This window comes from Egretta garzetta, unplaced genomic scaffold (genome assembly GCF_000687185.1).
Source record: "Egretta garzetta isolate BGI_Z169 unplaced genomic scaffold, ASM68718v1 scaffold1007, whole genome shotgun sequence".
NCBI classification, from domain to species: domain Eukaryota; kingdom Metazoa; phylum Chordata; class Aves; order Pelecaniformes; family Ardeidae; genus Egretta; species Egretta garzetta.
Genome location: NW_009260361.1, coordinates 178,048 through 202,866, shown reverse-complemented (window position 1 = coordinate 202,866; position 24,819 = coordinate 178,048). Strand labels below are relative to the sequence as shown.

The 24,819-nt window shown below is 38.9% G+C and overlaps 2 protein-coding genes across 5 annotated transcripts in view; one reads left to right on the top strand and one right to left on the bottom strand.

Moving 5' to 3' along the window:
• The first annotated feature begins 1,690 nt into the window (after nucleotides 1–1,690).
• On the top strand, nucleotides 1,691–15,865 carry ZFYVE21 (zinc finger FYVE-type containing 21). Of its 3 annotated transcripts, XR_004842546.1 has the most exons (9): nucleotides 1,691–2,579; nucleotides 4,530–4,698; nucleotides 6,485–6,560; nucleotides 7,127–7,218; nucleotides 8,054–8,107; nucleotides 9,581–9,723; nucleotides 11,106–11,291; nucleotides 14,629–14,754; nucleotides 15,309–15,865. XR_004842546.1 is itself a non-coding variant. In XM_035898477.1 (7 exons), exons 1-7 carry the CDS (start codon nucleotides 2,541–2,543, stop codon nucleotides 11,139–11,141), a joined length of 609 nt encoding a protein of 202 aa, XP_035754370.1. In that variant the 5' UTR covers nucleotides 2,535–2,540; the 3' UTR covers nucleotides 11,142–11,803. The 3 variants fall into 3 exon arrangements, 2 of the variants coding, with proteins under 2 accessions (XP_035754369.1, XP_035754370.1); XM_035898477.1 differs by lacking the exons at nucleotides 14,629–14,754; nucleotides 15,309–15,865 and having other exon boundaries at nucleotides 2,535–2,579; nucleotides 11,106–11,803; XM_035898476.1 differs by lacking the exons at nucleotides 8,054–8,107; nucleotides 14,629–14,754; nucleotides 15,309–15,865 and having other exon boundaries at nucleotides 11,106–11,798.
• The window catches only part of PPP1R13B (protein phosphatase 1 regulatory subunit 13B), a 48,021-nt gene continuing 36,920 nt past the window's right edge, over nucleotides 13,719–24,819 (bottom strand). For both annotated transcript variants that reach the window (XM_009643000.2, XM_035898474.1), the window contains 8 exons: nucleotides 21,411–21,580; nucleotides 20,040–20,541; nucleotides 18,715–19,481; nucleotides 17,000–17,137; nucleotides 16,783–16,916; nucleotides 15,877–16,043; nucleotides 14,775–14,974; nucleotides 13,719–13,859 (listed from right to left, as the gene is read on the bottom strand). In XM_009643000.2, the coding sequence (XP_009641295.1) occupies nucleotides 13,818–13,859; nucleotides 14,775–14,974; nucleotides 15,877–16,043; nucleotides 16,783–16,916; nucleotides 17,000–17,137; nucleotides 18,715–19,481; nucleotides 20,040–20,541; nucleotides 21,411–21,580 (2,120 nt within the window). In that variant the 3' untranslated portion in view covers nucleotides 13,719–13,817. The remainder of the gene's footprint in view (nucleotides 13,860–14,774; nucleotides 14,975–15,876; nucleotides 16,044–16,782; nucleotides 16,917–16,999; nucleotides 17,138–18,714; nucleotides 19,482–20,039; nucleotides 20,542–21,410; nucleotides 21,581–24,819) is intronic.

Sequence of the window (24,819 nt, the reverse complement as noted above, 5' to 3'; positions counted from 1 at the left end):
CCTCTTGCTATATAAAGTAATCTGATATTTGTATTAGTGGTATGTTGATTGTATGTGACATGAATATTCTTATAATGTGCATTTTAATTTAATTTCTTATTTCATATCTTTTTGTTTCCACTTTCCCAAAAAGTCAGATTTGCAGTAGTTTTGAAAAGCCTGTGTCTTGAAGACACAAAAAGTAACTTAAACATCATGCTTGCTTCTTCTGTAAATGTGATAACCCCCCCCCTTGAAGATACAAAGCTTAATTCAGTACTCATGCACTCTCCGATTATGTCAGCATATGGATGAGTAGGAAGGATTTACCTTTCAAGGTATTTTTTCAATAGCGATCTCTTCCCAGGCAAAGCAGAAATTGATATTTGCCAATGGGTTCACTTGATTTTGGTTACCTAAAGCAGAAGTGCCCTGAATCAGCAGTATTATCAACCCTACTAGTGTTAGAACACTTCTGTAGGAAAATCGCATTCTGTGAAGCCTGCTATCCTATGCCATTTGACTTGTGGTTTGTTTATGACCGCTCTGTGTATCAGGCAGTGTTACCGTGATAGGTTTGGAATTCAGAAATATTTTTCTATAGAGTTTGTATTAGATATGGGAGACAGGATAGGTTTGTTCCTTCCTGAAAAGCAACTTGTATGTTTAGCATAACACTGTGTATGAAATCTATTTAGGACGGTATTTAGAAGAGCGTTTTTTCCCCTAGTTTGTGGCTTCCACTTCCTAATTTCTGACAAAAAAAACCCCAAACAAAACATGTTTTTGTTAAGAAAATGAGTTAGACTCTTGGCAAATTCAAAGTATACAAAAATTCTTGCCAGGTCCTGCTCCCAGACAAGCTATTAAGCTACAGGTGTTAAAAATGAAAACACTAAATCAAGATCAGTGTAGAGTAAAATGTGGTGTTAGCTGTAGGGTATTACTTGTTACGGAGGTGAAACCTGGGGAATGCTAAAGTTGCTTTATGCTGAAGGTTATTCGCCAGTGAATGTTAGAATAAGCTTTTCTACAGCCATTGCGAGCAGAGGTGGTTGGATGCCTTGGTTCAGTTTCAGCTATTTGAAATGCTACAGGAACACTTGCAGTCCTCTTCTGTGTGGGATTTAGAAACAGATAGCCTATTGCAATAAATACTGCAGGTAGCTATTTATGTTCCATTACAGTGACTGCAGTTGCTCTCTAATTTGCTAAACTTTAGAGGTCAGAACACTTCAAATAAACTGTTGCAAATTATTAACGGTCTTGTACTTCGAAAGAACATGAAAAGTTTCTAGAGAATTTTTAATTTAGTTGCTGTAATACTTTCTTGGCTATAGTTATTGAATATGTGACAGTGGTTGGGTATCTGCTGAAGCAAAAGTCCCCAACATAGATGGTAAAAGCTGTTGTAACCTGAAGGAATTTATAGAAGATAAAGGGTTAAGTATTGAAATGTGTTAATTAAAGGCAAAGGTGATTACTGTGTGCTTATTAGCACATAGCACCTGCTCAGCTTAGGGCATGCTTTTGGGATGACATTCTGCTGTAGTTTGAGATAGCCCAGTTTGAAGAGTTTAGGTTTCTAGGGTTATAAAACTCACTACAGGATCTAACTGTGTTCTCTTGAGTCAGCTGTCAGCCATAATTTTGCATTAATATTTGCAAATAAATCTAACAAAAAAGCCATTGGAGAGTGGTTTTCTTGCATTAATATTTGCAAATAAATCTAACAAAAATTGCATTATAAGCCATTGGAGAGTGGTTTTTGATATGGTGGATAAAAATACGTAAAATCTTGGTGAAAATCTAGTGATCTGAGTGTGGAGAATCAGCCCTTTGGTAGGTGACTTTCTGTATAGAAAATTTTAATTATCATAACAATCACTGGTCACTTCTGCTAGTTTTGAAAATGAAAACTGTCACCCCTTAAACCCTACTTAGTTGAGGAGAGAAACTTCTTAATTTTTTTTTTCTGGCTTTTCTTTTGGGAGGAGTGTGGGTGTAAGCTTGTTTTAGGAAAGAGATATTTCAGGAAGTGACATTTTGTAACTGGAGTAAAAATTAAGTCTTAGTGGCTTGGAAGAAAACCAAGTATCTCCTAGCATGTTTCAAGAATGTGTAAGTATTGAGAGAATTGAAATATGTAAACAATGTCTTAGAGAGTCAACAGAGCATCACAGTATAATACAGCAAGGATGACAACTTATATAAAAACAGTTAAGTCTGAAATATATGACTGTCTGGATAGCCAAACATAATTAAGCATTATAAGTACTTCTGAAATATAGTTTTGACTGCTGGCAAGATGCAGTCTTCCTTAGGGCGAATGAGTTTGGCAGCTTTTTTTGTCTTACACATGGGGATGACATTATTTTGCTATGCTGATATTAAAATAAATGAAAACCATCCATGGTGAAAAGATAAAGGATGGAAATGTGTTGGAGGTGTTTCTTTTTAGGGCATAATATAAAGCTTAGGTTTTGTATATGGTAGGATTGAAGGTTTAGAAATCTTGTAGATTAATCTTAATTTGTACTGTTTTCTAGTGCCCAAGATGTATGCAGTGTGATACAAAATTTGACTTCATAACTAGAAAGGTAAGAGAAATCAATAAAATGTAAAGCATTAACTGTTGCAAAATAATAATATGGACTTCTTTTGATTTAAAATGTAGAAGATTTCAGTAGAATAGCGTGCAAAGTCTGATGTACCTTAAAGTGGTTTTTCTTTCTGTTCTGCCTTTTCCGAGTAGAGGCCCTTTTTGTTTTAATTCTGTTTCTTTCGATTTTTCTTTTTGTTGTTGTTGCTTAATGTGTAATACATAGTTAGGGTTTTTTCCAAATTACTGGGTACCCACAGGATTTACATTCAAAGGAAGAGTGAGAGGAAGTCAAGCTGGAGTGCGCTGCTAACATCAGTACTGATGCAGAAACCAAATCAACTAATTTGGTTGTGTTTTGGGAGATAATATTAGTTGTGGAAATGTAAGCAAAAATGTTTTCAGGAGTAATAGATTTTAATCTTACGTTAAAGAACCGTATTGTTAAAATGTGGAGGACCAAAACTCAGGTTCTCCTTCAGTTCTGAAAGCAAAACAGGATTTATGTCAGATATGGAAAAGCGAATTTTGGATAAGTAGAAAGTGTAAACCGCCTTGATTGCTGTGAGCTGTAAGTAGGCTCTCTGTACGAAGAGAAAACACTAATATTAGAGTTAAATTACGTTCATCACGTAAGTAAGCAGGTCACTGTGGAATGCCTGCTGGTGTACTACTATCGGGAAATATTATGCTAATATTGGGGTGCCTGCATGGAGAAGGAAAGCAGCCTCCCAAAAAAGGCCAACAGTGATTTTTAGCAGGGAATATCATCCTTCTGTGTAACTGCATTGACACGCCCTCAGCACATGCTTGTGAACGTGACGAAAGATGCAGAAGTGTGACTTACAGTGCATTGACATAGTCAATCTTTTTTTAATTTACTGCTTGGAGGGAGAGGGAAGGAGAAATTGTAAACCAGGCGTAGTACTACGTTATACCAGACAGGTGTAAATTTTCAGGAGGCCTGAAGAGCACTAGGATGTCAGTTAGTGATCCTAGCACTCCTAAATCATGGAATGTACTTTCTCCTAGTTCTTATTTTACTCTTTAGTTGGATGGATTAAGAGCATGGTTGTGGGTTGGTTAGAGCATTTTGATTGAGAAGCGCTAATTCATAAGGCTGCTGTGTTTTACTTGTGTTAGCTTTGGGAAGTAAGTGGAGGTAGCCCTGGGAAATAGGTACTCTGGAGAATTTTGCGTAATAGTGGGAAGGAAAGCCAAACACTGAGCAAAACTGCAGTGTATCGCTTGTATCAAAGTGTTCAAACTTGCTTTGAGCCACAGATCTGTTCCTGCTTGCCTGGGAATACTTGTTCTGACATGAGAACTTGCATCAGGAAGAGCTGCTGGGACCGTCACACCCCAACAGTGATTTGGAGCACAAGCCACGGGCTGCAGATGCAGTAGCTGTGAAACACATTGCAGTACTAGTTCTGATTTTGCTACTTCATTGGATTTGTACTATGCTGCCTGATATTTCTGATAGAGAAATAGCTTTAGGTTTTAAGTTTCCATGGGGAAAAAACTTGAGAATAAGTTTTAAGGGAGAAGAATATGATCTCCAGTTGAAGTTTCCCAAGATCTTTGCTTGGAAGTGGGAAGGGGACCTAGAAACCACTCCTCTCATGTTTTTATTGACAGTAAGGTGAAGGATTTAGTGGATGCTGGAGGAGCCCTTTCAGGGTTTTGTCTGGTCTGCTGTAGAAGCGCGTTTACAGAGCACTAACAAAGGCTTACAGTGCTGGTTGTACTATACTCAGTCCTTTGTGTTCAGTCTTCAGAGATCCCTTTCTGCAATTTCCTTTACCTATCCCTCAACTAGAATGTTTCACACCGAGGAACTGTTCTGTTTCTTGGGGAGGCCGATATTTAGCGTAGTAACTTTATCAAATTGTTCCCTAATAGTTTCCTGTGTATATAAATAAACAAAGTGTTCTCTCACACGTAGCATCACTGCCGAAGATGCGGGAAGTGCTTCTGCGACAAGTGCTGCAGTAAAAAAGTGCCTCTGCCTCGCATGTGCTTTGTGGACCCTGTGCGCCAGTGTGCTGAATGTGCCCTCGTCTCGCAGAAAGAAACAGAGTTCTATGACAAACAGCTTAAAGTGCTCATGAACGGTAAGGACTGAATGCGTATGTATGCTGGCTTGATCTCATCTGTGTTTATGCAAATGCTGTGTTGAACAAATGCGATAAACGGCAAGAGCAACGCCCCTTGTCAAACAAGCTGCTGTTCTGTCTCCTTTAAATATTTTTTTGTTGCCATGCTTCTTGTTTGCCAGTTCATAATTCTGTGTTATCCGTTTAGTTAGAGAGAAGTTTACACTTTCTAGTCAATGTTTATAAAGAGTGGTTTAATTAAAGACAAAGGAATTTTTAACACCTCTGAGAACAGATCTGTGTGCAGTTGGCGTTTTTCTTAAAGTAATCCATCTTTTCACCAGATTCCCATTACATTAAATAAGGATGAAAAATACTTAACAATAGAGAATATTTTAACGTTTTCTAACACGATAGAGTGCTTGTTTCAGGCTTCATCTGTGAGCTTTGATCTTGTCTATGGCCTACAGCTGTGGTTGATGGCAGATCATTGTGAGTGGGCAATTTTACATAGCATTACAGCTACATGCAATACAGTAATTCGTGTTCCAATTACATTAAGAAAGCTGAATCTTCAGTTTTTAAAATATTCTGTGATTGTTACTGTTCACAGAAAATACTCTGTGATTGAGAGCCCTTTTGATGGGCTCTCAGCACGACGCCAGCGCGTATAATCAGTAAGCTAAACCCCACGTCTGATTAGCGTGAATGTTCCTAGGGAGATTCTAGGTTCAGAAAGGAGTATGCTCATCCCTGTAACACACAAATCATTCCTCACTCTGCTCTACAGATGAGGTTTTAAATAATGTCTTTTAAACTAAGTATTTTTTTTTTTTAAAAAGCTTGTCCTGCTTGCATTCGTGTTAGGCAATTCAAGCCTGAAGCTGTTCCTGACTTACCGTAGAGCCACAGGTCTCGGTCAGAGAGATGGTGGCTGTGATGTCCACTGCGGTTTTGCCGCTGTTGCCTCTCTTGTCTTGCTTCAGCAGCAGCCTGGGGGTCCATGCTGAGGGGTTGGTGAGATTGTGTAAAATTGTGAAATAGGCAGCGAGGTGAAGCTCTCTGAGACTGCATGGTTCTGATTATGGAGATGGATTGCAAGGCAGGAGTGTATGTTGTTATTTTTTTTCATTTCCCAAACCAACAGTATTGGGATTAGGTAATACAGGGAGCGTGAGGCGTGGAGGACATGAAGTGGTTAGGTGTGTAGTCTGCTTTCTTAAGTTATGAATCACTTCACTAATGTAGCTAGGATGACTTTCCTGATGTCAAAGGAGCTGTTTTGAGCAGGAAGAAACGTAACATGAAGGCTGAAGTTCATTGACCTCAAAGTAAGACTGAGCTAGCCTTCAGTAATGAAAAAGAGGTGTCTTTGCTATTTATTAATCGTAGAGCTGAAGGTCACATCCTGCTGTTAGATTCTTCTGACAGGTTTGGTTTTGTTTTTTTTTTTTTGAATACTGAAACAATAGTGTGTATTATGGTGACAAGAGAGGGTCTTTAATTGCCCATTTTTGCCATCTCCAAATCTGTTCTCTTTTTTAAAAGGTTCCCTTTAGATATCATCAGTATTTCTACAACATATGGGAGAAGTTACATAGCAATTGTGAAAGGTCCTGTGATTCAGAACATGATCATTAAAGATCAGCCTTTTATACTTGAGTGTTCCACTGATGTTAATCAGTTTAATATTTCAATTAGTCTCTTAATTCACCCAATTCAGGGTATTAGATGCAGTAAGTAAAAATTAGTTATTCTTTTTGGTATTTGAATGTTCCTTCCTAAACTCTGCATTTCTTTCCAGGTGCTACATTCTTTGTAACTCTGGGAACATCTGATAAATCTGAGCTCATGGTTTGTCGACTTTCCAACAATCAGAGGTGAGAAAGATTGATAGAAATTGCACTTGTTGCTCTTACAGCTATATTATTATCTAATAACCTAAACAAAATATGAGAACAACATGCTGTGAGGATATTGGAGAGCGTAATTGCACTGAAAGGATAGGTACAACTTTATTGGAGTAAGTTGGTTTGAATTTACTAGCAGTGTGGATCAGCACTGGTAATGCCTCTCAGCACCACTGGAATGCCGGGCTTTTGCCAGCTTACAGGGGGATTGCAGGAGGGGGGGGGGCATAATTTCGTTGGCCAGAACACTTTAGACTCTGAGTTCTCTTTTTTTCCCCAGAACTTTGGAAAAATGCTTTTAATATTTCGAAAGGGTCTGCTGGCAAACTGTAGGGTTTGTGTTGGTTTTTTTTTTCCTTTAAGTGAAGAACTTCAGTGAAAAGTAATTTTTCCTTCTTGATTTCTCTCCCTCCCCACTGCAAAGAATATTTAAACAGTCACTGAGAGACTGTGTTTATTTTTTCCTTTGATTTGGAATGAACATTGTAGAAAAAACAGGTTTTTTTTTAAAAAAACCTTTTTGTTCTATTATGTAGATATCTGGTTCTGGATGGAGACAGCCACTATGAAATTGAAATTATACAGATTTCAACTGTTCAGATACTTACAGAGGGATTTACTCCTGGAGGTAAATTTTTTCATTGAATACAAATTAAGTATTAAGAAAAAAAGAAGCATGAAGCTGTAACTATTCTTTGAGGTAGACAGTGCATTTCTAGGTTATTGGTAACTCAGGTGTAACTGTGTTAGCTACAGCTGCTCTCAGAATCGAGTGCGGCATGTGAAACCCTGTCTGTGTGGCTACTGGGATTTGGGGAAAACCTAAGGATTGACAAATTACCTTAGAGCTCTGATATGGGAGAGCTGCTCAATAAAGCTGAATAAAGGTGGGCATCATCTGTTCTGATCCTTTCTCGGCTAAATATAAACATCTATTGATTCAAAAGCTCATAGGAAGGAACTGTTAAGTCTTTGGCAGCTTGTGTTTCAGAATCCAGCTGGGATTTCTCTTTTACTGGTACAAACAATTGTGAGGGGAGTGAAACAGTGTGGGGGGATTAAATAATTAAACTATGCTTTCTTAATTTCCTTCAAGATGAAGGGGTGGCCAAATGAAACTGGTAACATCTGAATCAGAGGGCAGCTACTTACTGCCTCATCTCTTACCAGATTTTAGAGTATTTCAGGATGAACTTGAATATGATTTCACTGAAATGAGAACAAACAAGGTCAGGAATTTTAATAGTCATTCTTTAGCAACACCTCTGTCACTGCTGGAATTTTCTCATCGGACAGCTTATCTGTGCAACGTTCAGTACAGCATGTTAGCTTTACTAAACTTATCTTGGTATTCAAATCAACCAGATGCGTTGCTGAGTTAATTAATGCTTCTATAATTCCTTGTTCGCTACTCTTCTGATTGCTCTATCTTTTTGTCTGCCTGCCTGCCGCCTTGATGGTAGAGAAAGACATTCACACTTACACCAGCCTTCTGGAGAGCCAGCACATTACTGAAGGTATCACCAGTACCTTTGAGCATGACGCACCTAAGCATGTTGTCATGACCCCCCCTCCCACCTTTCTTCCTCTGCAGTGCTGGTTTTCTGCTTGATCTATAGCTGTTTAACTTTAAGCAGGTTATGTTAAAATCTGACATGTATCTGTTCCTTCCCATCTGTCCGTTTAATAAACTGAGAATGAATGTTTTGTAACTTTTCAGAGGAGAACTAAAACATTTGAGGCTGCCTTGCTAGGAGAGGGGAGGGAAGATGAGAAACAGTATGTATCTTCAGGAGAGCAGTGCTGACTTGTGTACACCAGACACGAATGACACACTTCTGGCGTGCTGGCCAGTGAGATTTTGCACTGAATAAACTGTTAATTAATGGCTTGTTTTTATACTTCTTTAAAATAAATACCTTGTCACCTTGCTTCAGGTGTGTTCTGCCTGAGTCAGTAATGTCCTGGAATGCCAGGCATGGGCAGTGTGAATAAATAAAACTGGTCAGGGCTGTAGGTGTTTGATTTCCACTGGTTTATCTCTAACTAGGGCCTTAATCTGTTAGTCTGGCCGGGTAGATGCAGGGGAGTGAATGATGAAGAAGTTGGATATCGATTTATCCTAGAAGAGGAGATAATAGTTACTTCTAGAAGGTGGGCTTTTGATCAGGCTGCTTCCACCGAGATTGCCTGTCTTTGCCTTCTTGGATATTACAGTAACCGCCTCCGGGAGCCCTCTCGTGCAAAAAGTGGCCTCCTCTGTCTGGAGGAGCTGTTCCTGGGGCTTAGTTCATGCTCTACTACTTCAGGAAATGAGCAACGCCAATAAAGTCTATGATGTAAAGCATCAGTGCTGCTCTTCTAAACAAAGCTTTTGTTTCATTTCTGTATTTTTCTTTTGGATTATTTTAATCTCTATGCAGCCAGAGTAAAAGAGATAGATACAAACATCTTGCTGTCACGCTGCTGTCAGAGCAATGTCTTTTGGAGTGGATTTCCCTCAAGAGTAAATGACGTTGCAGGTTGCCATCTAGCCTTGCATAAGCATCCCTACCCTCCACCCTTTCCCAGGTGTAGAGGGATGTTTGACTGCTGTGCCAGGCTTTGGACCGAGCAAGGATCCCCTCTTTGATACCAGTCTAACTGGGCACTGGTAATTCCGTTTACAGGCTGCAGGCTACAGTATGAAACTATGGCAGCGACTTAACACGTGGTAATATTAAAACATGAGGCTGTTCTTCGTGCGCGTAGCTAGCAGCTTTGTGCAAGTTCTGCCTCAGATATCACTGGAGAGAATGAAGCAATACGGAGCCTGCACACTGCACTGCCCGGCATGAACACTTGTGGTCACTGCCTCCGACACGGCAGTTGCTAGCACTTTGACGTACGCGATGAGGTAGCTTTCTTCAAGCACGCTTATCGGCTAGAAGAAGTTGTGTTACTCAGTCGGTGAAACCTGTTGCTGTTCAAGATCTTATTTATTTTTCCAGGTGGTAATACTCGTGCCATAGGCATGATTCTGCAGTATAAGGTACCAGGATCAGAGGAACTAACGCAGATGAAGTTTACAGCCGGTGAAGACTTCAGCTGTAACAAGAAGCTGTCAGCAAGCTGGCTGGCGGCTATGCACAAGGTAAGCAAAGGAGGCAAAAACTATAGAAAGCTGAAGAAAATCTTAACGTGGGGCACTTAGTAGCACTTAAGAGAGTATGAGGCCTTGGGAGGCTGCTTTTCTTCTTACTATTTTTTATTTAGGGATTTTAGGGCCTTGTCGCTTAAGAAAACAGAAGCTATGGACAGTTGTTACGAACGTGACTGCAGCTTTACGTTCGGGTACGACACGCACTGCCAAGGCTTTCCCAAGTTCCTGTGTATGTCGTTCGGTGAAAAGAAGTAGGGATCAGACTTTCAACTTCGCCAGGTTTTTGTTACTCACTGAAGAATGTGCGTTAGGAAACACTCTTTTGAACCTGAACTCAGCTAATTGTTTTTACAACTTGATGAAGGTTTAAAGAAGTTGTTGACTTTTGAAAACGGGAACAGGGGTAGGGGCTGGACCCCATGGAAGGCTGTTTCATCTTTTGTTGTTAAGCACTGTATGGGCTAATGAAACTGAAGTTTATTACTTCATAAGTCAAAGTTATCAGAGACAAAGACCCAAACCACTCCAGAACTAGTTCTGGAACTTTGTTCATCTGATTGATAACTGGAACTGGAATTTATAAGCTGTCTGCAAACAGAAGTGTGTGGCTCTTTGTTTGCAGATTTCTCACTGTTCTTAAGCTCCCCAGCCCCACCCCCAACCCCAGCATTTAACTTGTGTTCAGCCCAGTGCACCCAAACTTTGTATTGCCATGCAAGTACAATTTAACAGTTCCTTATACCTGTTCTAATTCCTCTTTCACAAGTGATGCAACTCCTACAAGTGGGGTGAGAACTGGTATTTTATGGAAAAGCTTAACACCCTCCCCCCACTGATTTGTCTCCTTCGACAGAAGTTGTGAGTAACTGATCAGCCCAGTGAGAATTGCAGAGTCCCAGTTAACAGCAGGTAAAAGGACTCATTGCTAGAGAACACATGCCTGTTCCCATTGCAGGGGGTGTTGATACCCTGGTTTGAGACAAATGGAACGCCTCCCCAGAACGCTGCTGGGGAAGCAGAAGAGGCAGGAGGAATGTAGAACAGAGTAACATTGCTCACTGCATCTGTTCAGACAGATGACCAAAATCTCAGAAATGCTGCTTCTAACTTTTTCAGAGGCATTTTTGCTCAGAAGTGGTCATTTCTGACCAAGAAGAAACCAATGTAAGTTGATGTAAAATCTTCAGTGACCTCAGGTTCTGCACTTAAAGCGACTTTGAATAGTCAAAAAATTACTGAATGCTGTAAGGTGCCTTAGACTAAGGAAAATAGCAGAAGAATAATTTAAAGCCTTGGGTTTAAAGGAAATTTTTGGATTAGGTGGCTGCAAGTGAAACTTCAGTTAAGACAATGGCATTTTGTCTTCTCATTAGGCAACGAAACTTCTTTATGAGTCCCGGGACCAGTGAGGAAGCAAGCTGTTGGCTGCTTGAGGGAAACCACCAGCCTCCACAGACCTGCCTCTCACTTCTTGCTCATTTGACAGCTGGTAACATTTGCTGTTCTTGACCCTTTCTCATTCCAGTGTGGTTCATGATGTAAGAACCGGCAAATGCAATGTGAGTGTTTTTTTGAACCATGAGTATTCACTATAGTGTGCAATATGTATACAATTAATGCTTTAAACAGCCTCACCTTTTAAGACTTTGTATATTTTGTTAAGCCTTTATTGGCACTTAATATGAAAGTGACCTGCACTACAGCTAATGTACAGCACAACTTTTATAGTAACAATTATATATACTGTTTGCTACAACAAGCAAACAAATGTGTATGTCTCTTCTGCAGAGAATAGCTTTTGGGTATAGATCTCAGGTTTTTTCCCTCTATCCAAATGTTTAAAATCAATGTACAATAAAATCTGCCTTAGATATGATTTTATAGAAGTCACTTGATTTTTTTAAACATTTCATTTTAAACATCTAAATATTTCACCAAATTGGACTTATATGAACGTGATCTTGAAACTTTCCTTCTGTAATAAATGAGCTTCCAGAATAATTTTTAGTTTTGTATTTTCCTTTTGGTAACTAGCTTTTGTTAAGATTAACTGTAACGCTATCTGAAATTGTATACAATTTAATGTACAAATATGAATAAATTAATTCACTTATTTAAAAAAAAAGAGGTGATACTTAATTTCACAGCATATAACTTCTTCAGTAATGGATAGGGTGGTCTCTACTCTCTGAAATGTTGACTTTCTAGTTCTAAGTGTTGATAATTGGTTCAACAGTCAGGATGAGTCCTTTGGCTGCGGGTGCTGAGCCAAGTGCCTTTCTGCCCTCCCACCTCCTACGCTGGTACAAATGGAGTAAACAGGCCCACAAGGCTTGGTTGTCAGCTTGTGTGTAGAGGACCCTTGAGAGCTTTTGCAGACAAGTATTAATTTGTTGCAGTTGTTGGAATACTGGAGTACTAGCATAAGGAGGTGCCAAAATTGTTTGGCAAGTCACTTTCTGTGCAGCTGGTAAAACAATGAGGAAACTTGAGTTAACAGCTAGAGCATGGCACGCTAGGATTAATTTTTTTTTGTAGGCTACAACCAAAGGCATGTCTACTGCAGCTACCTTTATAAAAATACTGGAGAGTGCAGGCATGCCTTAGCAGTACTTTATTGTGCACATTTACATGTTCTCTGAATTAGTGTATCATAGGCTCTTGAAATCATCACATTCATGTAGCAAATTCTTCAACAATAATACCCTTTCACTTTTCACCACAATATATACAGTTAATGCTAACCTGTGGTAAAAGCAAGTTACAGCACTGCAGAAATGGATATATAAATTATACACAGAACTTGTACATGAAGAATTAATCAAATTGCATACTGTTAAATGGGAGAAAATTACAAGAAATATGGCTAAAACTTATAATGGGAAGATCAAAATATACTTTTGGTATATAAAATCATGTACAATTAAAATTCCAGTGAAGTGCTTTTTTTTTTCCTCCTTGAAACTACAATGTAGTGGAATAGGTTATTGCATAACTTGCCTTGGCAACAGATGTAGGCTGCCAAGAACCACAGAAACTGTCCTCAAATAAGCTATTGCCTTTCTTAAATCCTTCCTAAGCCTTGTTTCTTTCTTCTCCTTGACTTAGCATCTACCCTACCCTCCTTCTACTTCTATCCAGTCCTTCATATTTTCTTCTAGACTGACTCAGGCAGACTTTAAATTACACAGTATAACCCTCACCGGACTCTCACCCTTTTCAACTATTGCACTTTCATCCATGCAGACATACAAATCCCTTAAGCTGCTGCAAGTTTGGTACTAATTGTTTTGTCCAGGATGGACAAGCTCAGGTGGTTTAGTAGGGGAACCTTTACATTAGTAGAGGTAACACTGGTGCTGTAGGCTGAATAATAAGAGAAAAAACCCATCAAGTGAAATACCGTAGAGGGGTTTTGAGAAGTGTACAAATACTGTTGTTTTGTTAGTTCTCTAGGTTGATTCTAAACGCAAATAATACTAGATGCTAGACTATGTAAAGCTTTCGTTGGGGTTGTTTAGACTTGGATTTAAGTGTATAGCATCTTGCCACTTAAAATCCTAGCCTTCATAAAGCTTTGGTGACTACTTAATTATGCACATAATGGGTGAAGATCTTGTGTCCTAGAACCCAAAGAGTTGATCAGTAATGAGAACTCAACATTCACTGGTATCAAACAAAATATCCAAAATTCTGATGTGGGACAGTTACTGTGGGGTTGGAGCAAACTGGACAGCGTATCTGCACTCTGCAAATGACACCTCTGAACATTTAACACAAGAAAGCTCCTACCACGGAACTTTAGCTTAAAACACTGCTTTAGACGATAGTTGGCGCAACACTGTAGGTAGTGGAGGTATCGCTCTCCTCGTCAGTGGCGGGTCACATAAAAACAATCCTCATTTACAAACTGCAGATCTTGAAAACCTTGGATGCTGTCCATTTAACAAGAGAAAGCACCATTAAAACTAAATAGCATAGTTTGGTTTTTTTTCCTCTGTGTGAAATGATCAAAAGTGATGGCTCCAGTGTATGTTTTAAGTTTCCAGTTACCAGCATGGTATTGCACTGTTGTGCTACTGAATTCAAGCAAGGGTTCGCTGTCTAGGTTTTATTCGTGGATATAACTGTAAAAACAGAATAAAAATATTAGGCTTTGCATGGCTGATTGATAGCAAGTTAAATATAAATCAATTCAATTTTAACTGAGGGGTACTTCTTCACAAGAACCGGGTGATGAAGTGTTTTGAGGGGTGAGGTTTTTGTAAGCTACAGCATGTTCTTGGGTACCTTCTGAAAAATTAAACCAGAAGCAGCAGGAAGCCAAGGGCTGACTTTTTCCTGCCAAAAGCAGCAAAATTACTGCTCTGAAAATGACTTGGTTCATTTAGCTCAAGGTCCCAGACTAGACCAAAGGATGCTGTTATGCAAGTACAAGAATTCCCCGTCGAGCCCTAGTGAGAGCTTATTTCCTGCTCTATGAGCTTTTCTCACACACTGTGCCCTCTGTATCTTTCTACTTCACAGCCTTACCCGCCTGGTGTCTCATGACAGCAGTGTTCCATTAGACTGAGAGCAGCATAAATGACTTGCCCAAAGCTGTCGTCTTCAAGGCTCTTTCCCGTTTTAAATTTGTACATAGCTAGATATTGCTTATCTTGGGCCAGGTATTAAAAACCTTCCGAAAGAACTTCCTGGGCCAAAGCTTAGAGCTGCCTAACAGAGTGACCACACTTTAGGTAGGGGCCCTATATTTTAGCCAAGGGGAGGAAAAAAAAAAAAAAAAAAAAAAAGTCTTATTAAAGCATAGAATACATGAAACATACTAACTTGCCAAATAAAAACCAGCCCTAATCTCCTAATCATAGTCTCTCCTTTTTGTTTACGATGACACAGAGGCTGGAGAGAGTAAGGATAACCTGCTTTGCAGCACTTCATAGCAGTGTATCCAGATGAGGGATTCTGACCAAAGATCCATCTTGTGCTCCTACTTCAGGAGAAGTAAAAAATAGAAAACAGAAGGTAACTTAAAAAGAACTTACCCCAAGGAGATTTTTAGGCACATAGCCTTCTTTATCGTTGAGGCGGGCCCACCACCACTCTGTTTCATTGTCATCCTTGCGTCTTAGAATAGTAATGGCGTCGCCCTCATGGAATGACAGCTCGTCGTTATTCTGGGCTTCGTAGTCCCACAGAGCGTACACCACTCCTTTATTCATCACTCCCAACTTCTCTTGCACGCCTGTTAACAACAAATGGGAGAACACAATAGATGGTAAAAGACCGATTTTTCCCTCCGAGATTTTTAGTGTGGACCCTGTGGCCCAATATTAGTCTCTTATTAATACAATATCATTAACAATCTTCATCACTTCCATGATTAAATGCTTTCAGAAATTTAACTGCATGATAAAAAGCTTTACAGAATATTTTAAACCAATTTAGTGCACGAGGTTTTTCTCTTTTTTTATAGATGCAATAGAAACTTTACAATCTTTTATTCAAATGAGGATAAAAATAGTTTTACAAATGTTTGAGCAAAGAAGCTTTATAGAACTGCTGCCTATTTCTCACAGGCCTGCTTTCTACAACAGACCTTACACAGTAACACTTGGAAGGTTTTGAAAATCTGCATGACATCAGGTATAGAGCGCCTTAATGAAGCTTATACCCTCTGATGTAAATTTAAAATTCACCTGTTCCATCAAGGTGCTTTTCTTGCAAAATATATCTGAATAATTGAATACATTTTGTAAGTTAATTATTCATAAAGTATACATGTTTCTTCATGTGAGCTGCTAGAAATTTGTGCATCTGGAAGTTGGAGTATCTCTGTCAAGATATTTGACAACTCACTGTTCGCTGTCAAAACTTCCCCATGGAAGCATTTCCTTGAAATTAAGCCAAGTTAAACTTTAAAAATCTGTAACATTAGAGGGGGCCTGTGAAGCAACTCAAAGAACAGAAGGACTACAAGCAACATCATAACCAAAAGAGTATTTTGTGTTTAGCATTTTGAACGAACAGGTAGTGGGTAGCAGCATCAAGTCTGGGGCCTATGCAGATGTTTCACAGAAATCAGAGACAGAAAGGGATGAATTTTATAAAAGCTAAAGAAGTTTGTAAAGTGGCATCACAACTTACCGTACAAGAACTGGGAACACTGAATATAACCTTCTTCCATCTCTTCACACTTGTCTGCAGCAGTTTCTATATCACTTATAGTTGAAGCAAAAATAGCTGCCCCAGATTCAACCAGTAGTTTACAGAGATGAACACTATTGCACGAAGCAGCACAATGCAAGGGTGTCCTGAAGTAAAGCAAAAATGTAGATGTGAAAAAATAAGCTTCCAGGATTCCTAACTATTTTACCTTGCAATACAGATTTAGTTGGTCTATTTTTAAAGGAAATTGCTCTTGATGATTATAGTATATGTATGCATTGTCCAAAACCTGTCAGGCAACTAGAGTGGATCCCAGGATTTGCTTGACTCCAGTAAAGCCAAACATTATAAAATAGATGTTGTCAACAATACTGATTCTCAGAGCTTACAAAGCTTCTGGGTATAAAAGGGTATTTTTTAATACGAGGAAATTTGAAAGGTAAGATAAGGGGAGGGCGAAACAGAGCAGCACAGCAAGGTTTCACATCCCCTCCAAACTCTTCCAAAGTGCTACATCTACCTCTAAGGCTAGATTCTTCAAGCACACCAAAATCTGTGGTGGGTTATATGAAGATGAAACTTAAGACAAATTAACTTTTGTCAGTTGTTATTTACAGTTCAGTTATTTCAGCATGTGAACAAGAAATGCAACTATACCACCAAATAAATCCAAGATATAGTGTACTCTATGATTTAAGTGTGCTTACACGAGTTGAGCACAGCGTAACCTTGCATTTGAGTTCATCACTGCTGAGAGGTCAGAAAGTGCTCTTGCTGGGGGTAAAGGAGAAAGAAATTGCTCCCCCAACAGGTCTTGACTAAATTCTGCATGTGCATCAAAATGGTGTTTCTCCCAGATGCCAAGTAAGAAATCTTGACACTTACCACCCATCACTGTCTGCTGCATTTACATTTACACCAAAATCAAGGAGGAACTTCACAATGTGGTGATGGCCAGCACACACTGCATTATGCAAAGGTGTAATTCCTTCATCATTTGGTTTACTGGGATCATCAACCTATTGAAAACATAAAACAGTTCAGCAATACTTTTCCCCTCCAAAAAAGTATTTTAAAAAGTTGCCATTTTTTAGAAGCTCACCTCATAGATGATTCGTTGTACGAGATCAAATTCTCCCTCCAAAGAAGCATCTAGGAGGAGGGCCAATGGATTGAACTTCACTCTCAAACCATGGCCTGTTCTTTCTGAGTTAGGTTTCTTCAAGTTAGTACGTTTTGTCTGAGTAGAGATGAAGGTCAGAAGGCATCATGTCAGGTTGATTAAGTATTACACATGATTCAGTTACTTTTTAACTAGGTTAAGAATCCCATCCTCTTTAAAAGGTAATTAGTACTAGGCAAACATTTCTACTATAAAGTCTCTAAATAAAAGGCTTGATACCTTACTACAGCTTATTCAGTTAAAAGAAAAAGCATGCCAATATAATCTAGAGGCTTCTAATTAAAAATAGTGAGTACAAAGAAGTACTTAAACCAATGGTTTCTGAGCAGCACAATCTAATATGAGCTGAATGTGTTTCTGGTGGATTGTCTGAGACACTGCCAAAACTTGTGCTTAGACTAGAAAGCACAACACAATTAAGCCTGAATATCAGTCTCTGCTCAGAGGAATCTTTGCCTTGAATTAGCAGGAGTATCTGCTGTAGGTCAGTACTGACAAGTGATGAGTTTTGCTGTGGGAAAGAACAGTACAGAAGCTATTTTATGTGACATTCTAGCTTGTGTTACCAGAAGAAGCATTCTCAAGATCTGAAACACATTTAAGCATGTTTTGAACATATTCTGAATCATCCACGTGTCCTTGTCACTTGCCAGAAAAAAAAACCCAACCCTATTATTAATTACAGCTTTTATAGAATGCTTTTAGTCTCTAGCACTGTAAGATCCATTTTCATTTATGCTCCTATTTAGCATGGCTATTTCAGTTTGGAAAATAAACCTCTCACAGTATGACTAGTATCTGCTGCTAGCATATTCCATTCTCCCAGAAGCATCCTGGCCCACTCATGCTCATAGAAAATGCGTAGAAGGCCCTGTGCACACTGCAGTCAAACTGTAAGAGCAATGCAAGGTCCCTCCATTTACCAAGAAGTGGAGATATTCTTTGAAACCAATGTTAAAGTGAGTCATACCAACAACAACTAAGAATAAAATTCAGTTTTCTCCCTATTTTCAGTTCTCCATATGCTGTAGATTTTGGTAATGACAAGTATTTAAAAGATTTTGGTGCAGCTGGAGGAGGAACTTTGAAAGCAATTCAAATTATGCGACAAGCCCATTAGAAAAACATTTCTGCTGAAACAAGTCAGCTGTGTTGCTGTTAGTGTTGTCAGCCCTGGCCTTGCATCTCTCTGCTGAGAGGGAAAAAGGAGTGCACTTCTCCCAAAATGCTTATTTCAGCTTGTTTGCAAATTAAAAAGCTTCCCACTACCATTGCTTACCCTTAGTTTCATACACATAAGTTATCTTTTTAGGCCTGGGGAAATGAAAAAAGAATATTTTTAATGGAACCTCAGATCCCAGAATTAGTTCAACAAGAAGGTATCCCCCAAAAGTTCTACAGCCTAAAGTACGTACACAACCTTGTGTTGCCTCTGTTAAACAGCAAGATTAGTAAAGATGCTAATCCATTAGAATCCTTCTTGGAGCCCTCTGGGTTTGTTTTCTTCTGTTTTAGTAACATGAAACTTAAAGCACAGACGTACTATTTAGCATAAGATTACCATCTTCCAGTTATATTTAAACACACAGCTAATTCTATAGTTCACAGAATTGTCTTTTTGCTTTGTTACTTACTGGAGGAAGTGGGGGAGGAAGAGCAGGTGGCAAAGGAGCTTCATCTTCTACTGGAGAACTGACCTCAGGTGTGGGACTGGATGACTGTTCAGTAGAGGGAACTATAGCAGGATTGTTGTTGTTATCTTCAGTCGTCTCAGTTGTTTGATTTGTGGTTTCAGTGCTTATCAGTTCCTCTGTGGCAGGAGAAGGTAATTCATTATCATTGGCATCTGACGAAGGGGGTGGCTCATCAGGAAGAGGAACTGTAGGCTGCACGGAAATAGGTTCTTCAATATTGCCATTGGTACTAGCATTACCATTATCAACATCAGCTAAGATGCCGATGAAGTCCTGTGGGTTGCTCGGCTGATAAAAAGGAGCACTTTCTATTCCTCCAGCAAGAGTATTAAAGCGCTGATATAGTAATTTTTGTATATTTGGTCCACTTGGGCCTTCTGGTTCAGTGATAGAACTACGTTTCTTTAATGGCCTAGGAGCATTGGCCAATTTTCTTCTCAGAGCTTCAAGGTCAGCGTCACTTTGATATCGTAGGGGTGAATGCACAATAGGTGTGAGCTTAGTAGGACTGAGAGGACGAGGAATGTTTTCCACATTGCTGTTTTCACTGGATGGTGGAGCATTTTCCAGCTCTTGATCTTTTTCAGAGACCTCAGTCTGAGGCTGAGATTGTGGCTGTGGGGAAGTCTGGGCTGGCAAAGAACCATGAAGGAATGGCAAGGGTGAGGGAGAAGTTGAACCAGACTGTAATACGGGTTTTCCATAAACTAAAGAAAAGAAAGATGGAAAACAGTGAAGAACTGTTCTCAAATTATGTAATAAAATATTTGCAAATAAACTGCATATGTCGCTGTTGCTAATTGTTTGACACTAACACAGAAAGAAAAAAGAAAGTCAAATTAATTCTTTTGGAACCTCTCAAAACAGAGATAAACACCTGTTGGTGACTGTGATGCTTCTTACAATTATAAGCTACAAGTAACACCTAGAAGGTTTTCCTCTTTCATGAGGAAACAGTAAGAGGAGAAAAACTCTCCTCTCTCGACCCTGGTTTTTCAACTTATTTCTGAAAGTATTGGTACAGTATCCAGACTGTATTGTTCTAATTGCATCTTGTTTTAAATAAAAGGTAATTGAATGTATACTTATTTATCATCCCGAAAATACGTAGGATCATTTTTCTGCCATGCTGCATACATATCTTTCCTCTTCTCACAGATTTAGACAAGTTTTTCAAACTGACATGGATAGTAAACTAAGCCCAATAAGTAGATCTTAACAGTTTATTCCAAAAGAAAAAAAAAATAAAGCAAAATATATTCTACCTGCTTTTACTGACTTATTTAAGGTATTGTATACAGCTTGTTGATAATTCTTTGGTGGTGTTGCTTGCTGAAGATACATTGAGTAGATGGAACTGGAGTTCACCGTCTGTGGCCCTTTTCTGGGAGACTGAGGTCTTGATCCTTTATCAGCTAGAAAAGGTCTGATTGCCACAGTTAAAGGCAGTTCTGGCCTGCCATCTCCTCCGGGAAACAAGGGAGGACCGGAAGGTTGATACGTAGGGCTGGGAGGTACAGAAATTCTCTGTTGAATCTGTTGTGAAGAACTGGGCTGATGTACGTTGCTTGGCGGTGGAAGCGGAACAGGTCTTTGCCGATTTGTTATACTGGTGCCAGGTCTGGGCAGACTGCCATCCTTCCTTCTTTCTAGAGAATTTGTAGAACCTGTTCCTAAGGGAACTGGACTTGGATAGGTCCCATAGTTTTGAGGCAACTGCTTGCTTACACCAGGAATTGTTGGTGGCACCTTCCCCAGGTCAAGACCCTAAGTAAGAACAATAAAAAAATTATATACCATTTGATTAAATAAAATACTCGTGAGCAAGAATATTCCTCAATCAAAAACCACACTAATAATCTTGTGTGACAGCACAGGAGTCTATATAAACAATTTGTGTTCTTTAGTTACTAGATATGATTCTACCTGAATTTACCACAAGACCACATCATCTGTCAGACAGAGGCCACTGGTTAAAGGCATCTCCAGCTATAATACATTAATATGAATCCAAAACTATTTGCATACTTTCAAAGCCTTAGTAACTTGTTTTAGGTTCTGGATCTTGGTATCTAGCTGATAATGTGTAATTTGATAATATGTAGTGTGATAACAGAATTTACCAAAACTATGTAAAGACAAGGTCCTTATTTTTTAAAGATTACAGTCTTAAAGAATTCATAAAGTACTACAACAACAGTGCAGTCACAACACCAGTGGACTCACTCAAGGATGGATTTAATAACTTCTTTTGTGAGATTTTTCTGAGAAAAAGAACACACTGCAAAAGTGATGATCTACACCAAAGAAAAATAGTAACGATGATTTGAATTAAAAGAATAGGAAGGTGTGGGAGATGACTGGGAGAAACAAAGGGAGAGAAAAGGGGAGATCAGATGTGAAAGAACAGGGAGTAATATGAACTACTGAAGCTGAAAAAAAAAAAAAGAAATTGTAATGTGATACGAACACAAAGGAACAGGAGGAATACAAAGGCAATTTTCTTTCCGACTTTTTAAATAATCACTAGCAGGGAAACTGAATGCGCACATAACTGAAGTGAGTTCAGCTATGGAAGCCAAAGGTTCATAATTTCAGCAAAACAGATCTATAAATATATCACAGATGAAACCCACCAGTTTATCAGTACTTCCTAATACTGAAGTTGGCAAAGGCTGGCTGGATATAGTTCCTTGTTTTAAAGCAGTATCCATGCTTGATTCTTTCCAGTCTGTGTTGGAGATCTGAGGGGGTTTTACCACAGGGGTTGAGCTCTGTTTAAGTATTGGCCAATTTCCATCATTAGCTTGAAAACAGACAAAAATACTGTATTTAAGATAACCCACACCACCATTGTAAACAAGCAAAACAACATGTGAAACAGAATACCTTAGATTACAACAGGATTCATTTGATTCCAGAAATGAGATAAATCACTATTAATGTTTGATTCAGAAATGAGTACTGAAAGCCCACTGCATATAATATGCTGTTCATTACCCTTTCACATTCAAATTGTATTGAAAATTTCTATAGAAAAGAAAATGGTTAAAATTTTGGTTTGAGCGTTGCATATTCTACTGTTAGAAGGCAAACAAGTTCAGAAAAAAAATCCTTACAGAAACACTTCATCAACATATTTCTTTTAGTACTATGCAGAGACACTGTCAATAATGCTAAACATTATGTCTACATAAGCTCTGAGTGGACTTACTCCAAATTTGAACTATGGTTACTAGATTCATGCACTTAGAAAAGGATGTAACAACTCATTTCAGCAATGGGGCAGAACGAAAGCATACATTTCTTTGCTGGAAGTGGCAGTTAACTTACCTTCTGTTTTTCCTCAACATACTCATCCGATTAGAATTGCCCCAGAGATTTAATTTTAAAGACATTTATAAAGGTAGCTGACAACTTCAACTCACAGTGTCAAGATACAAGTCATGGGCTTTTATCTTCATCGTATGCAAAAAATCATGCATAGCTGCACATAAACTGAGGCAACAAATCCTTAATGGAGTCCTAGATGCATTGGTAAGTTACTTTATTAACTGCATGAGACTATTTAATGGTAATGGTTTTAAACTAAACCAGGGTAAGTTTAGACTGGATATAAGGAAGAAATTCTTTACAATGAGGGTGGTGAAACACTAGAACAGGTTGCCCAGAGAGGCAGTGGAGGTCCCACCCCTGGAAACATTCAAGGCCAGGTTGGATGGGGCTCTGAGCAACCTGATCTGGTTAAAGGTGTCCCTGCTCCCTGCAGGGGGGGTTGGACTAGATGACCTCTAGGGGTCCCTTCCAACCCAAAACATTCTATGATTCTATGATTTAGTTTCTGCTCTCTAAGTAAGAAAGAGAGTTTAAGTAGCCTGATAATGAGATCTGTTTGATAGTAACTAAATAGATCCCTTGTTAGATCCTAAGGCTTTGACTTGCCTTTAAAAGATTAAAATTCATGTTTCTCTTACTCTAAGGAGACCAGAGATCATTTCTCCTTCCCTATTGCCTGTAATTATCTCAGTGGAGCACTTGGCATCAGTAAAGATGACATGCAACATGTAACTAACTTTAGTAGAGAATAACAACTACAATGGAGCAGTGTTTGTGCATATGTGGAGATTTACTGAGACTTCTGGACTTCACGGTATGACAACATCAAATGAATATCAGGTATTTAATGGCAAAGTTTCTCATTTTGTTTCAGTTTTAAGCCCCTAGAAAACAGAATCAGCAAGGCTATTTCTAGAATGCTTTGCCATCCTTGTCTAGTATAGAAGATATTCTTAAGAATAAGCTGCATAGGAACATTCCAATTACAGTGAATTTAGCATCACCATCTACTTTCTAACCTTAGGCCTTATCCTCTTTACTGAGTATCCCTTTTCTTCCTGCCTGCCCCAGCAATGACAACCTGAAGATTTCTTGACAATTACCACCCAATGTTTTCACTGTATGAGTGCAAATTCACTCCATTAGCTCATAAATCTATTTATAGACTTGTTAAAATCATACCACTTAAGTGAGAAAAAAAAAAGTTATACCTTTTTAATTATATGTGCAGACCATTCCTTAATATTACACACACTATATTGTGTGTATTAAACTTGCAAATTCAGATCAACAGTGTGCGAATTCTGAGAGATACTTACTTTGGAGCAAGAGTATTTTTGTTGGTGGTCATTTAAATAGGGTTAACACTTGCATATTTTTACACTGAGAATACAGTCCAGAAGACATCCTTCAGACCTGCAAACTGCCAGAAAATGAAGTAATGATGCCCAGCTTGAGTACTGGCAACATCCAGGAACTGGACATGTTGGGATTTTTGTTTTGTTTTGTTTTTAATCATTTGGTTATTGAGAGCAAGACCAAAAAAGATGACTGTCTACACACTCTGGCCCTAAATAATGTCAAATTTTCCAAGTTTGCACTGAATTAGCATTTACTGTACAAAATATACAGGATGTTCTGTAACTCCAGTAAGGCTATGGTTCAGTAAAACTTGTGTTTTGAAGATCAGTAAAAGGTACTATAACTGATTCACACAGTTAAGAAAGATGCATGAAAGCATCTTTAGCCATAAATTTAGCTATTAAGAAAGCACTTACAGAAACAACAGCAAAAATCCCAAAGAATTGAATTCTCTTACCTGCACATACAAGCCCGCACTCTTCTATTAGAAGCATAGCTATACAAAAACTTTTTGTAATCCTTCAAATTCCAATTATTAGCATGTTCATCCCCAAATTCTGAGGTAACAGACTGGAAGTAAATTCAGGCTCTTTCCCCCTCTCTAGCGTCTGTTTCATTCTACTTAGATAAACATCAGAATGTAACTGTTCCCACCTTCATGTCCTTCATATTACAATCTGGCAGACTTGCCAACTACCATGCATTTTTATGAGTGCAACTCTTGCCTACTCCCACAACCCAAGCTGAGTCTCATGCACTTAGAACTAAGCTGCTGTAGCAATCTGCGATTGCAGTGCATGGCGCCAGAGGCTGTGAGATAGGTGCTAAGAGGAGGCAACCAAACAGCGTCTGCCTTCTGCTATCTTTGGTATAGACTGAACAGGTCCCAGACACTCTTGCCCATCTGATGGCAACGCCCTTCTGACAAGGCCTCGCTAGCTCCTGCTCTCAGTCACCCCAGAAGCCATTTCAGCCAACTGGCTTTGTTTTCTCCTCCAAATGTACCCTCTTGTCTGACACTTGTAAGACTACGTAACACCCTCTGGATTTCAACTCCCACCAGTCCATTTTATATTTACATAAATAAGACAGCAACACACACACACAGAAAGCTTTGCGTGTTTTCTCTGATTTTACCTAAAATTTTTTGTGGATCTGAATCCAGGATACTTAATATAGCAACTGAAGTGTAAACCAAGTGTAACATTTTTGTCCAATGTAAGTCAGCAAGATTCTTGCTACTGACTTGGACAGAGTGAGCTTATATCCCAACTCTGGGGCCAGTGCAACATGGAAACTCAAAGTTTCCCACAAAGTAACTCAAGCTAAACCTATATATAATGCATC

What these genes read in the sequence shown, in the direction of transcription:
- ZFYVE21 (XM_035898477.1), top strand. Translation starts at nt 2,541, where the DNA reads ATGCAGTGTGATACAAAATTTGACTTCATAACTAGAAAG. An exon ending in CGACTTTCCAACAATCAGAG is followed by an intron (nt 6,561 to 7,126) that starts GTGAGAAAGATT and finishes TCTATTATGTAG; the next exon opens with ATATCTGGTTCTGGATGGAG. An exon ending in AGAGGGATTTACTCCTGGAG is followed by an intron (nt 7,219 to 8,053) that starts GTAAATTTTTTC and finishes CCTTGATGGTAG; the next exon opens with AGAAAGACATTCACACTTAC.